The following is a 15,036-nucleotide window of genomic DNA, read 5'->3' on the forward strand; positions in this document are numbered from 1 at the left end:
GAAATTTTGAGAAAACATCTCAAAACTGAACAAACAGCAGTCTCCTCTTTTGAAGGTAATTGCAAAAGATGTTGAGAATATTAAATAGGGCTCTCTACCCCTCTTCAGAGGGAAGGGAATACTTTTTTTTCTTTTTTTTTTTGATAATAAAAAGAAAAATCTCTTAAAAACCATTAAAGCAGGTACAGCTTGTTCCTGTTCCAACAGACAGTTCGTTACTAGTAGTAGTACTATCAATAGTTGTTGCACTATTCTCTATTCACAATCTTGGTTTGAGACTTAAGAGTACTTAGGAGCATGGTGGAAGGGAATACTTATTTAAGAAAAAGGAGAGCAAAGCCGCCTAAGAATTAGATTTAATCATATACAAAACAAGTACATCTACAATCCAGAGAATTGATGAATGCTTATAAATAAGCCTCCAGTAGAGAATAGCAAAAAAGGAGGAAGTAACATGAAAAAATATGATTCAGATCACAGGATGAGGTGACCCAGCAGGCCAACCACTAGGAGAAAAAGAAGGAACAAAGAGGTTACACAACACAATTGAAGATAGATTTGTAAACATAAAACTTCCCTAGAAAGGAATATAAATTTGTAGGGAACTGTGTACAACACAAGAAGTTGCAACGTCTTGGTAACAGTGATCATATACCAGCAGTGCTCCCACCTAAGAAAGCCGTAGAGGATGACAGAAACTTTCATCAGCTGGACAGAAGAAGGAACCACAATGAAACAGCAATGGCCTTTTCAGTTGATTCCATAAGAAATAATTTAATCCAGATGCATAGGCTTTTTCTTAACTGGAAAAAATGTTTCACATTTGACATCTTTTTATTCCCCTTGAATGATTGAGAAGAAAGACTCGCCAAAAATGCTGGCCAAGAAGATAACAACCTGGAAAATATCCATATCACCAGTCCAACTCCACCACCACCAGCAGTGTTACTTCATTTTATCTTCCATTCCTTCAAATTTCTTACACAGCCCACCAAACGTCATTCTTTTCTATCACCCATTACTGTCCAAAACTCCCTTCAGAAAATTCAGCCCATCAGCCGATATACTCCTCCGGACCCGCAAATTAGGTATCTCTATCCGAGGTGGTGGGTCAGGGGAGAAACACACCACAACCACTGTAAGATTATCACAAGTGTGACGCTTTAATGCCTCCCTCACCAATTCCCTTGAGCATCTTACTGGATCATTATGAAGCATCAATTCTTTTCTTGCTATTGTCACTGCACATTGGCTGCTCATTACATCCCACAGCCCATCACAACCCAGTATCAGAAACTCGTCTTCCTCTGTTAGAATGGTACCCTGCAACTCAGGCTCGGCACTTAAGGGGCATGCTGACCCCTTGGCACCCTTCATATGCCAGTCTCCAAGGGCCCGTGCCACTGACAATTGGCCATTAAGATACCCATCATACACAACGCCACCTAGTTTCTCAATTCTTAGTCTCTCGGATGTACAATTTGGTTTGTGATCTTTGGAAAGCTCAATTGCTCTTCCACGTTTACCCAACACAGCTCGACAATCCCCAACATTTGCAATCAGCATGTTCCTGTACAAGCAATTGTAAATGTCAGACCACAAATACAACTCACGCACTGTCCACCAGAAATGGGGACAAAATTTACCAACCAATAAGTCAACAAAAACAATAAGGAGACAACACTAGACCCTTTGATAACCCACCAAGCTGTTCCTGCTTCAAAAACCACCAGAAACAGTTCTGATTGAATCTGGAAGTAGAATCACTTTTTTAGGCGTTTGACAAAAAAAATTGCTTCTGGAAGCAAAAACACTATCAGTAGGGCTTTAGCAGAGTTCTTATGTTTATAATATCAAATTCCATGAATTCCCCTCTAAATTTTTTGGCTTTAACCTAGCCTGCCCCCAACCTTTGCCTCGAGAAACAGACACAACAACAAATAATTGTTGTGTTAAAACTGTTACTTGAACCAGAAAATTTTCACAAATTTCAATTTATGTTTCAAAAATCACCTGAAAACAAAGCAGTTTTATAAAATAATTTTTGGCCCGTATTTTGGTTTCTCGAAGCAAGAAACACTAGAAACTGTTTTTCAGTGAATTATCAAACAGGTCCGCTGTCTTCTTGAGACCAGCTGCTCACAAGCAGGGAACAAAAACTCAACAAGATGATGGTCAGAATACTGCTGACATATTTTATGATCTGATAAATTATCCAACCCAGCTCTTTCAAGAGATCAGAAATAAGCAGACAATCACAGAAACAAGTAGCTCAGACAGATAATAGGGGTAGGATCAGAAAACATTTTGCCACAAACCAAAAGGGGTTCAAGTTTGTAACATCAACATGTATTGCTATTTGAATTTGTTTCACTAATTTTTATTTTGCAAGTGTTTGGTATGATTTATGATACTTGTTTCTAATTACTACAAATTAAAAGAAATTAAAGAATCACAAATGGGGAAAGCTATTCCTGATAACAATTTGTTTATGCGCAAGTTTTTAATAAGCAATATGCATAGTCCATCAAATCAAGGATGTTTCAGTCATTTTATTTTAAATTTAAAAGAAATATATCCTCTTCAGTGAGCAGACTTAATCTCAAAGTCACAGTACAAGAACTTGCCAAGATTCTCTCTCTTTTTTTCTTTTCTTTTTTTCTTTTGGGGGGGGGGGGGGGGGGGTTATTCCAAGATGAGATGTCCTTCAAGTTAATATATCCATAGTATCTCTGCATATCTCAGTGAGATCTGGGTATACCTTGGAATGTTACTGTAATTTTATGATCCACATGCATGGCTTTGATTTAGAAACAAAAAGAAAAGATACCAACCGAGATCTTGGACCAACTCAGTTTTTTGGACCACTAAACTGGCATCTAAAACCGAGTTCTCACACCATGCTCAAAGCTTTGAACACCTACTTATGAACTTCTTCAATCACCCTTCTCTATAACACCTCTTGAACTTCAGGTTGAAGTGATGGAACTTGAAAAAATATTCCAGATTCTCTTAATTTATAGAGAAAAGAGTAGTTGGGACGTCTCATCTCATGGAGAGAATTGAAGACGTATTTCTACAGGTATGCATGCTCAAGCTGCTTCTTAACATGACTACTTACTCAATCTATCAGAAGCACTAGTCGAAGAAGGCAAACTCTGAAACCAAAGTTGTGTAGATGGGTATACATACAATTGGGATTGAAGCGTTCAACAAGTGTCTCAGGGAGGTTAGAAGAGATGGTTAAAGCTTGTTTGATGAATCTGATCATGGAAGGAAATCATGAATGAGGCCGGAGCCAAAGACATGCTGCTGAATCATCTCGAAGGAGTGGCCTAGATCTGGGTCAACAAAAGTAGCAGTAGGTCAAGCAGATATAATAGAAACCTAGGGTTTTACTTACATTCTTAGGTTATGCCCTGCATCTTATTATACAATTATTTTAATGTTGTAATAGTATGTTCCAAATCCCCTAGATTATTTAAATAATTAGTGATAATTGAACCTCCGATCCATAACCGGGTCGATACACATTTCCATCCATTGGCCTCTTATACAACAAAGTTAAACTGAGCCGATAACAAAAAAAGAATCAACGCAATTTTTTGAACTCGAAGGTATTAAAATTCGCATCCCTAAGTGGGCCCACAAGCCTATGAGGAGGCCCACTAATTATTTAATTAAACATACACGTAGATATATTATACAGTCTTATTACATAGCATGTGTGTGTATATATATATACTTAATATATTATATTGGTAGAATTTGGAAAAGGAAAAAGGAGGTGGCAACTCCCACAACCCCCTTCCCTCGTCACCTTCCATCTGCATAGGTAACATGAGAGGTTTTTTTTTAAAAAAAAAAAGAGGAGGAAAGCAAACCCGTAGGCTTCCAAAGAAAAGAGGAAAGAGATTGAAATTGAACATAAAAAGAGGAAAGGGAGGAAATAATAAGAATAAAAAGAGAAATAAAATGTTAACGGCTTCTGTAAGTCTTGGTACCTAGCGTACCCAAATGGAAAGGCATGAAACAAGACTGAAAAGTGAAAAAAGAGACTAGACCAATGATAGCCTCCTGTGGAGTCTTGTGCCAAGAAACTGAAAAGAGAATCTCCTAATGAGAACCTCTAAGACCGAGACTGATGCTACTTGTGTGGTTTAGACTGAGGGTGTCCTCTTCACAGGTAGAGCATAGGTCTGGGTTAATTAAAAAAAATAAAAAGAAAAAGGAAATTGAAATGCATAATGTCATGATACATTGATGTGGAAAATGGATGCATGATGATTTATTTGGTTTACTTACATGGTTGACTATATCGCTTATTGGGCCACAAAGCTCATTATTATAAATGTTGACAAGTCCCCAGATATATGACAAGGGCAAGGTTGCTGCTATCCCAAAACACAATTAAAGTAGAGGATGGGAATTTCTTTTTGCAACTGATGTTTTGTTAAACTAAATTGTGGTATGTATCGATTTATTTTGAGGTTGTATGTATTTAACTAGGTACTAGGTGAAAACTCAAATGTAAGTAAAACAGGACTTTGGACCATATATATATGTAGATGAGTCAAACTGTCAAAAGGTTATCGACCTTTGTCCTAGGATGTGCTTAGTTTAGCATTGGTTTTAGTGTCTCTTTAACAAGTTGATACTGAGAGGAATTGTCACGTGCCTTGGTTGGGTGTCCGTAATGTGGGCACCACGAAGTCTTAAAAACTAGAGTCATGACATGACCTTTGGACTCTGCTTGTGTGGAAGCATTCGGCACCAAGTTTGCCTTTTTATTCTTAGGTTATGACTCCCCATCACTTAATGGGTTGGCAAATTTCTTTATTTAATTCGGCATGTGATTGAAGGATAAATTCATCAACACAACAACAACAATAATTTCGATAGGTTGCTAAGAGAATCAGGATGGCTGAAGAACACGTAACAAGGAAAGTGGATAAGAGAGGGGGTGATTTGGGCTTAAATCTTTACATGTTCATTGTGGCTTCGAGCAATTGGAATATGAGTTTTCTCATCCTCAGGGATCCCTACAAGTGGTAACTCGGTTTGACAAGGGTTTGATGAGATCAATGAGAAATATCCTACACCAATATGGCTCATTGAATGTTTGATGAAATTCTGAATAAGGCAATGTTAAGAGTTGGAATGGTACTTCACTCTCCCCAAGTAATCAATTCAATCTTTTGCCCTCATTGTCGAAAAGTATTTAGAACGCAGCTATCACAAATAGGGAAATGTTGATTCAATTGACCTGGAAACACAATCCTAGTGAGAGCTTTTAATCATACCCTGCGTTTTTGGTCAAAGAGCCCATTTTCCCTGTTCTTTTCCTACAATCAGCCATTTACTAATAAGCGGCACTGTTGCCTTGACTCTGCCAACCTCTAAGAATTTGACACAATAGTTTGATTGGAACACACGCGCATCTGTTTTCTTGCTTCTACAGAAGCGCAGCAGCTTGATTGTTGGGCCTGTTCTTTCTAATTCAACAAACAAAAGAGGGGCGAAGCGCCCGTTTGAAGTGGCAAAGATTAGACCTGAGAAAGTACGAAAGAAAGTACGCCCCTCTTGATTATTAAACCAACTCAGCGAGACGATAACCACAAGCTTCACGGGGTTTTGAGATGCTTGGTTTTCTGGCTGCAAAAGGAAGAGCTTTAAGGCGAATGCTGAGCAAAAGGAGGAATCCGCCCATATGAAGCGTCTGATTAGCTAGTTGGTGATCCAATCCGAAAATGACGTGTGAAATGTCGGTTTCGGTATTACACAAAACCAATTGCCAAAGGATATGTAACATGTTCATTCATTGAAAAACCAAATATATTTATCATATTATGACCTATTCTATTAAGAACCAAATGGTATTATTTCTAATCATTACACATGATTTTTCAGAAGTAATAAATACAAATATTTCTTTACCAAAGAGACCCTCAATTGCCCAAACTATGGGTGGGAGGTAGGAATATAGGCTTCCTTTTACTAGGCTAGATTGAGTTATTTTATTTTGTTAACTGTCATTCCTTGGTTATTAAGGATAAGATAGAGTCTAGAATTCTTTTCCTTACTTTGGATAGAGTTTTAACCTCAGGAGACACCTACTTACCTATTTAGCTAGGTAGAGTTTTATTTTGGATGAAGTTCAATTAGAGGTTGTTTACTAGATTCTTATACTTCTTTAATATTATAATTATGTTATCAGTTTCTATTAAAGATGCAAGGCTTTAAAGAGCCCACGTGATTTTTATAATGGAAGATTTGAAATTTATATTCTGTTTGTGTTGTCAATTATCACTATTGACTTATCCTATCACTACTAGCATTTTTTATTAACTGATGATCCAACAACTGGATGAGCTTGATATTCCAATTCAAAATATTCACATCAATATTCTAAGCTATGACCAGCTTTGGGTTTAGTTCCAACAGTTCTTTGTCGGATTCCTTTTTGAGTGGAATTCTGTCAGATTGCTAAATCCAACCATTAGACCTTTGCGAAACTTTGGTATATTCTCTGATGTTAAGGGTATCATTTGACGAGATTTCGATCACGTCTAATTCTTTGATTCTGTAATTGAGTTTTCTTTGAATCTGCTTCCTAATTCCAGGTGATTCTGTCAATTTTTTATGGTTTCTAAAACCTAGTGTCCTAGGAGCTTATAAACACATTATCTATCCTTGTGAACTCCCATACAGCATCAATTTTATGGGGAAGTTAACCCCCAAAAAAAAAAAGAATATGGGGAAGAGACAGCAAAGTGTATATACCCATCCAGTATAGAAGGAACTATATAACAAAGGGAATGCAGATTAGAACTTGCGTAACACTAATTAACGGGAGTAATAGAGTACAGATGCAATTTGGACAACTATGCTATCTTTTTACATCGGGACCTCCCAATTTTCTTTCTAAAATTTTCTATTTTTAGGTCATGTGTGCCAGGATCCTACTTGTTACTGTTGCTGTTTTGGCAGGTAGGGATCGATACTAGTGATAATGGCAGTCTTGCATCATAGATGAGTTCTCTATAAAATCTCACAAGTTGGCTTTCACAAGAAGCTGCACGAAAGTACACAATTTTCATAAAAACTTTGAAGCAGTAATAAACCGAAAGCCCTCAGGTTCCTTCTTCTTCCTTTTCTCTTGATGTTCCCTCCCCCCCCCCCCCCCCCAAAAAAAAAAAAAAAAAACGCGCACACACGCTTCTCTCCTGGGGCTGGGTTGGTTTGTTCAGTCTAGAGTTGAATGGAAATCAGTTATAGTTCTTACCTTCCAAGAATAAGAGCAGTCAGAGCTGTGGTGCCAGAGGAACTGTCAAGAGTATGGGCATCAGCAAAAGCATGGTCAGCTCTCACAAACGCACTCTTAATAGCCTTCTCCATGCAAGATGGGAAATGGAAGTCTTCAACTATAAATTTAAGCATGTTCTTTCTAATGAATAATGCTGCATCTAAACCACCGTGGCCATCAAACACCTGTTGAAATAAAACCACAAAACCTTAGCTTGCACATGAAAATCTGTTGAAATGATTTAGAGTAGCCCAACAATGGAATAGTATGTAACTTCTTACGACATTGGCTGAGAAAACAAAACAATCAATAAAGTTTCGTCTTAAAAGCCAATCAATAAAATCATCCCAAATGGTGCAGGAAACCCAGATGGACGGTTAAAGCATCAAGTTGGACATTTTTTGAAACTAGGAGGAATCCACAGCCTGCTAATTAGCACGTACAGTTAACCCCAAAAAAAAAATTAGCACATAGGGAATCAATACCACAATGGTGAGACCATTCACTTACAAAAATGCCAATTAAGAATTCAGGAATAAATATAAAAGCCCTAGCAGATAAAGATGAACACAAATTATATTGCCTCTGTTGTCATAAATGTAATCAATTACCCCATAGAAAGCTCCTGGAGAAGGGAAATCCGCATCCGACCCAAGATGTTCAACAAGGTTATCTATACAAGTATGTTCATCCTCCATGAACTGTTTTGGTCCAATCTCAGAACAGCTTCCAGAACGAAATACGGGTAAAAACCCAGATTTCCCATCTGATTGTGACTTTATTCCCAAATTGCCAATATCTAGTTCCTGGAACAAAGGTTGCGGGAAAAAAGTTACTATAATAATTGGTGTGGGAATCCATAAAACGGAGACAGCAGAAGCGTTAACTTTGGATAAGACATGATTAAGCCCAAAATGAAGAGGAAGAATTGACAACGTAATATTTATAACCAAAAAAAAAAAAACAAACAAACAAACAAACTTAAATGCATTTAAGGATCCCCATAAGGCATAACTCACCCATTCAGATGTGGCCAACCGAGCAGAGCTGACACAGTGCCGCATGGCAGAGAGATGCCGTGGAGGTTTCCCGGTCTTCATTTGTTTCAAGCTATCAGAAATCTCGGGATTCTCATCTGCCATGGATGGTCCAATGTCTTTAGTGTACCCACCTTCTAATACGGTGAATGGGGGCGAAAGATCAGTTCCTGCAGCCATGCTTCTTCCCAAATGTTCACTTCCTTCAAACAAGAGCCAAATCGAAAGACCTTTCTCAAACCCTGTAATCCTGGACGACTGTTATAAGTAACACCCTCAAACACCAATCTCCGCCGTAGTTTGACAGAAGCAAAGAAATGATTCCCCAAAAACTGCAGCTTTAACTGGAATTCAACTAGCCTAAGATATCAAACAGCCGCGGAAAATCTCTCCACAAAATTAATAACTAGCCCCGCCCAGCCAATCGTGTAGATCCCCAACCAAAGTACCCCGATACTAATAACGAAACAGTCAAATTCTTCAGCTCCCCAAAAATTTCAGATGTAATCCAACCCAGAAAGGAAGGTAGTCAAGAGAACAAATGCCTCAAACACCCTACCCCTCAATTACATCAGATCAATGAATCTCATTGATTACGGAATTCAGTGTGTCAATAAATCCGGTTATCATTAGAACTTATCTAGCCCAAATTACAAGGATCCTATTCAAACAATTCGAAATGATCAAGCAAACTCCGTTAAACTTGAAGAAAAACCGACAGAAACGAGACTATAAATATAATTCCGAATCTTCAAAATTTGCTGCCTTAACCGTACATCAATAGCTTAAAAATCAGATTCCAATGGATCAGAGACAGAAATTATATAAACTTGCCTTAATTCTCTCGTCAAGCGTCGAAGAAACCCTAAAAAATCTCGAAAGACAAAACTCAAGACGTAGATACGCAGAGAGAGACGCAGAAACCAATGCTTTTATGAAAGGGAAGAAGAAACAGGGCTGACTCCATTTTACATGATTTGGCAACCGACGTCCCAGGTTCTCCGGTTTCCCTTGTAGCTATCGGACGGGTGATCAGCTACCCACACGTGTCTCCTCCCGGTTGTTCCTTTTGACCAATAATCATTATGGTTGTTGACTTTTGTTCATAGAACTGTGCAGTTGGCGTTTTTTTAGCCATCAGATTTTCACTTGTTGATAGTGGATGGTTTCGTACTTGGTGGGTCCTACTTTATCAGGATGATGGTGAGCTCAGCATTTAACGGCAGTTAAAAAATATACCCACACGCATAACACGTGGCATATTTATATTGGACATTAGAGATTTTGTGGCTGATAGGGAACGGTTTTCTTGCACATTATTCTGTCGGAAATAAAGAAGTCGGCGAACCCTATTCCCATTTTAGTTGTGTTCGGATTAAACTTTAAAGATAATAGTAATGAAATGACTAGCATGCCCACCAGATAAAGTAGAACAACAAGCGATCCTCAGTCCAGATTCGTAATTTAAGTTAGTCTGATCCCTTTCTAGGGTCCCAATTCTACTAGCTCGCAGATTTAGGTAAGGTTTGTTGCGGTGGAAAGCTGGCAAGTCAGACCTGGCCCACCAACGGCCATCCTAATCCGAAAGGTTATACCTTGACGGCTTAACAACACTGGAATCCAAAAGTCGATATCGGTTTATCCGTGTCGAAAACGTATCGCTTGTATAGGACGATATATCCAGTTTCGAAGGTCATAATATTGGTATCGGTAATATGGTGTTTTTTTCCAGTAAACCTGCAGGTATTAAGGGTATCAATTGCATACCGAAACTGTTTAACCATGCCGAACCGCACCTTTTAAAATTCAGTACGGTACGTATCAAAATTAAATTTCTTAGATACGGTTTCGGTTTCAGATACTCATACTGTCAAGCGTTAGTATGTACCGAAACTGTATCAATTGAATTGCTATTGTACCAAATTAAGGGATATAAATGTAATTCTACAATTAAAACACTTTACCTTTACCTTATCCCTAATTTCCTATTTTAAATTTTTGTTTCGTCCTTCACTCATTTTCTTAGATTTACTTACTTTGTCTATGTTAATATATTATATCGATTATCTGATCGCAGTTTCATTAGGATCTTAATGAACTAATATCAAAAGTGGCATGTGTTCGTTCGTACAAAAGTTGTACCGCACTAGATTCCGTGTTTAAACCGTTTTTTCATACCGATTTAATACCGAAACCGTACTGAACCATTTTTGCAAATACAAAAACCGTATTGTACCATGTAAATTCAGTACGATATAGTTTTGGTTTTCGGTATTCAAAGTTGGTACCATACCGAATTACATAAACCGTATCGATTGACACCCTTAGAAAATAAACATGCAAACACTCAAAGCTGAAGAAATGACGATGAAATCCTCAAACATGAAATGGAGGAAGGCTGAGATGTCATGTAACAAAATTACAGTGCCATTCGAGCCAGGGAATTAGTTATTGTATTGTTGCATTGCCTTGATAGGTATAAAACATCACAATATACAAACTAAATTAGTTAGAAATTGTTTCATCTAAGAATTGGTTTGTCCAACTGCATATGAGAATATTCCATAAACTATAGTGTATTAAATCAAACAAAAAAAAAATTACACGTAAGATATCTTTGAATAAAAAGGACATCATTTAACTTTAAAGTTAGAAAGTTTCTTTAAATACTCAAATGTATAGATTTCTCCTATCTAACCAATTAATTAAAATCATTTACAACAACTAGCGAATGTATTCCCTGGTTGAGTTATAACATGAGAACTATGAGGATTGACCAAAATGATATCAACATATGTACAAAAAAAACCTAGCCGATGGGCTCTTTTGTAGCAGTCCTATGAGACTTGTGGAGATGACCTTAATTTTAATTTTTTGTTTGGTATTGCATGGGAGATTTTTTTTTTTTTTTGAGTAAACCAACATTCATTTCAAAGAATAGGGAAAGAGTTACAAAGATCCAACAACCAAGTAGTTGGATTTGCCAATGGTAGATTAGTAGAGTGGTTAAAAGCCTAACTTCCCACAGGGAAGTCCTGGGTTCGCACCCATCCGGCACCTATATATTAGTAATATTCCCCGTCCCCTATATATAAACTCTTCGGATTCAAAAAAAAAAAGTTGTTGAATTTGGCCAGTTAGTCCTCCTTGTCAAGATAGTTGGCATTCCTAGCTAGAGAATGAGCAACATTGTTGCATCCCCTAGGAACAAAGTGAAAACTACAATTCATAAAACAAAAAAAAAGGTGGATGATATCCTCTACGATATTCAAAATATCAACAAGAGTAGGAATTTTAGAATTGAGAACATTGATCAACTGCTGACAATCACTCTCCTCCATGAGATGATCAAACCCCTCCGCAACTGCACCTAGAAGAGCTTCACGAATTCCTAAAGCTTTTCCCTCAAGAGGTGTAGAAAAGGAATAAGGGACAGAGACCGCACCTGAAGAAGTTCCCTTGATCATCTCTAAAAATATCACCTCACTTTATTTGTTTTAAATATTTTATTATTTTTTATTTGTAGACCTCACATAAACTAAACTTTAGTTGTAACCCCATTAGTATTTTGTGCTTCCTGTCAAGGAAGATGATCTACACTCTTACATGCCGGGACAACTACATGCCATCCCATGCCAAGAATTGAAACTTGGAACTGATTTTGGAATTGATCCTGCAGTCGGATCAGAAATAATCAAAAAAATCTTAGAATTGATCCCACAAAGCTGAAATACCATAATTATTCGATAAACATAAAACCCTGATCAGACTCAGAAGTGCTTACTGTAACTGAACTATTAACGAACAACCTCCACGGCGCGAGCAACAGATCGTCCATCGTTGGCAAAACCCTAGCTGATCGCCTATTAATCCATGCCCAATATCTCCATTCCAGCGAAACTTCCCCTCTTCTCTGCCGCCCAGTTGAGATTCCTGTTCTTCCGTTTCCAATCAAGATCCAGTTCATCAGCTTCTGTTCCCACGCATCAACACATCGCCCACCTCATCCTCGAACAGAAATCGGCCTCCCAAGCTCTCCAGACCTTCAGATGGGCCACGAAGATCTCGAATTTCACTCACAACCAATCTACCTACAGAGCTCTGATACACAAGTTATGCACATTTCGTCGATTTGAAACTGTTAAGGAGCTGCTTGATGAAATCTCAACCTCGATTGGTTCCCCACCGGACGAAGACATCTTTGTCACAATCGTTCGAGGTCTGGGTCGGGCTCGGATGATTCGGGAAGTAATCAAGGTACTTGACTTGGTTTCTCGATTTCAGATGGAACCATCATTGAAAATATTCAATTCAATACTGGATGTTCTTGTTAAGGAAGATATTGATTTAGCCAGAAACTTTTATAGGAAGAAGATGATGGCGTCTGGTGTTCAAGGGGATGATTACACTTACGGAATCTTGATGAAGGGCCTCTGTTTGACAAATAGGATTGCTGATGGTTTCAAGCTTCTTCAATTGATGAAATCTCGGGGTATCACACCGAATACTGTGATTTATAATACTCTGATTAATGCCCTCTGCAAGAACGGGAAGGTTGGGAGAGCTAGGAGTTTGATGAATGTAATGTTTGAGCCTAACGAGGTTACTTATAACGTTATGATATCAGCATACTGTAAGGACGGAGACCTGATTCAAGCACTAGTGCTGCTAGAGAAGAGCTTCGACCTAGGGTTTGTTCTTGATGTTGTTACGGTTACGAAAGTGGTGGAAATCCTCTGTAGTGAAGGTCGTGTCACTGAAGCTGCTGAGGTTTTGGAAAGAGTGGAAGAGAACGGTGGCAAAACTGATACCGTGGCTTACACCACCTTGATTAGAGGGTTTTGTAAATCTGGAAAACCAAAGGTTGGTTGCCGGTTCCTGAAAGAGATGGAGAAGAAAGGTTGTCTTCCAAATGTCAGTACATACAATGAATTGATAGCTGGTTTCTGTGATTCTGGGAATTTGGATTCAGCTCTTGATTTGTTTCGTGAGATGCAAAATGATGGGATCAGTCCAACTTTTGTTACATACAATACATTGATCTGGGGTTTGTGTTCTAGGGGTAGAATGGAAGATGGGTTTAAGATTTTGGAGCTAATGGAAGAGAGTAGAGGAGGAACTGGGGGTCAGATTACTCCTTATAACAGCATTATCTACGGTTTTTATAGGGAAAACCGCCTGGACAAAGCACTTGAATTCCTCATCAAGATGAAAAGCTCTTTTCCTAGATCTGTTGATAGGAGCTTGAGGATACTGGGGTTCTGTGAAGAATGCAGCTTTGAGGAAGGAAAAAGGGTCTATGATCAGATGGTTAAGGAAGGTGGTGTACCCAGTGCTCTGGTTTACAAGCACTTAATTGATGGTTTATGTGAAAAAGGGTGCACGCGAGAAGCATTCGACATGATCAATGAGATGATAGGCCATGGTTATTTCCCTGTTGCATCAACATTTAATGTTCTCATCAGTGGATTCTGCAGGCAAGGTAAAGTTGGGCTTGCTTTAAGGTTCATGGAAGAGATGGTTGGAAGAGGATGCCTTCCTGATGCAGGTAGCTACAATCCTCTAATCGAAGCTCTATGTAGTAAAGGGGATAACCTGGAAGCTTTAAGGCTGCTTCACCACATGGTTGAAAAGGGAGTTGTTCCTGATTATTCTACATGGCACTCCTTGTTGCTTCCTTCGATTCAAGAAACCACATGGATGGAAGGCAATGACATATTCCCAGCCTTAATTAAATATTAGAGACAGATTGCATTCTTTTTTACTTCATGAAAGAGAGAATCTGCATTCACTCGGATAGATCACTATCATTATTGAGGTCAAATAGCAATGAAAGGTTGCACTGATGGGCACACAAAAGCCTATGCAGGGTTTTCTAGTTAAAAGTATTCCATTTGTATGTGAAGTACTTGGTTGCTCTCACCCAATCTAACACGTAAGGAAAAGCTCCAAGAGAACGTTCAGAAAGTGGCAGTACAGCAGAGGAATCTGCTATGGTTCTCTTCAGCAATGGTTGACCAACTTGATAGAAACCTAGCAACCTGAAGGGAGTTATGGTCCGTTTGCGTCTTGTTTTAAGGGTGGTGGTGGTGGAAATGGACATTGTTTTGCAGTGCAGTTTCCAAAGTATGCTGTTTACTGCCCCGTTACCGTCAGTCTTGCACAAAGACTGACAATCGTGGAAATCAGAAGAGAAAGCTGAAGGAGTGGGAGATTTGTTCAGGCTCCATGCATAGTCTCTCTTTGTTGCTGTTGAATAGATTTCTTCCCACTGGTGGAAATGCATCTGATTGCTAGTGGAAGTAAGGCGTATTTCCAACCTCCAAACTTGTACAGAGACATAACCACAAACCTGAAGACGAGGATAAGCATATCCTTACTTACAACAATGTATTGGCAACAATTGCATGATTTCATTAGGGTTGCAGCATAAGAACATTGACACTGACAAATCTGGCCAAGCTTTGTAGCTGGTATTATAGTCTCGAAAATGTGACTGAAATTTTAATGGTGGATCAAGTGGAAACAGATCATCAAATTCAACTCTTCAACACCAGTAGAACTTAACTAGTGCATGCAAATGTATGTACGATTATCATGGCAAACTCTACAAATGCAACTAATAGAACTGAACATTTTTACCCCGCCAACTGCAACAACCCATCTCAACACCCCCCCCCCCCCTAACTCCCC

At 38.6% G+C, this 15,036-nt stretch overlaps 2 protein-coding genes across 2 annotated transcripts; one reads left to right on the top strand and one right to left on the bottom strand.

Moving 5' to 3' along the window:
• Positions 1-123: 123 nt before the first annotated feature.
• On the bottom strand, positions 124-9,289 carry LOC149017342 (putative protein phosphatase 2C 27). The gene is made up of 4 exons (XM_089151674.1): positions 8,326-9,289; positions 7,918-8,112; positions 7,286-7,491; positions 124-1,570 (listed from the first exon to the last, which is right to left on the bottom strand). The coding sequence occupies exons 1-4, from the start codon at positions 8,521-8,523 to the stop codon at positions 1,012-1,014; spliced, it is 1,158 nt and encodes a 385-aa protein (XP_089007800.1). The 5' UTR covers positions 8,524-9,289; the 3' UTR covers positions 124-1,011.
• A 2,695-nt stretch (positions 9,290-11,984) lies between these two features.
• Positions 11,985-15,020, top strand: LOC149017343 (Pentatricopeptide repeat (PPR) superfamily protein). The gene has a single exon (XM_089151675.1). The coding sequence runs from the start codon at positions 12,217-12,219 to the stop codon at positions 14,083-14,085; it is 1,869 nt and encodes a 622-aa protein (XP_089007801.1). The 5' UTR covers positions 11,985-12,216; the 3' UTR covers positions 14,086-15,020.
• The last annotated feature ends 16 nt before the right edge of the window (positions 15,021-15,036 follow it).

Source organism: Hakea prostrata, chromosome 4, assembly GCF_041222555.1.
Source record: "Hakea prostrata isolate BN-2017 chromosome 4, UWA_Hpros_2, whole genome shotgun sequence".
NCBI lineage: Eukaryota > Viridiplantae > Streptophyta > Magnoliopsida > Proteales > Proteaceae > Hakea > Hakea prostrata.

Bases quoted from the DNA above. Each gene is read 5' to 3' on its own strand.
- LOC149017342 (XM_089151674.1), bottom strand. From the start codon at position 8,523: ATGGCTGCAGGAACTGATCTTTCGCCCCCATTCACCGTATTAGAAGGT. The intron at 7,492-7,917 runs GTAATTGATTAC...TTATTTCAACAG, and splicing joins CTCCAGGAGCTTTCTATGGG to GTGTTTGATGGCCACGGTGG. The intron at 1,571-7,285 runs GTAAGAACTATA...TTGCTTGTACAG, and splicing joins ACTGCTCTTATTCTTGGAAG to GAACATGCTGATTGCAAATG.
- LOC149017343 (XM_089151675.1), top strand. From the start codon at position 12,217: ATGCCCAATATCTCCATTCCAGCGAAACTTCCCCTCTTCTCTGCCGCC.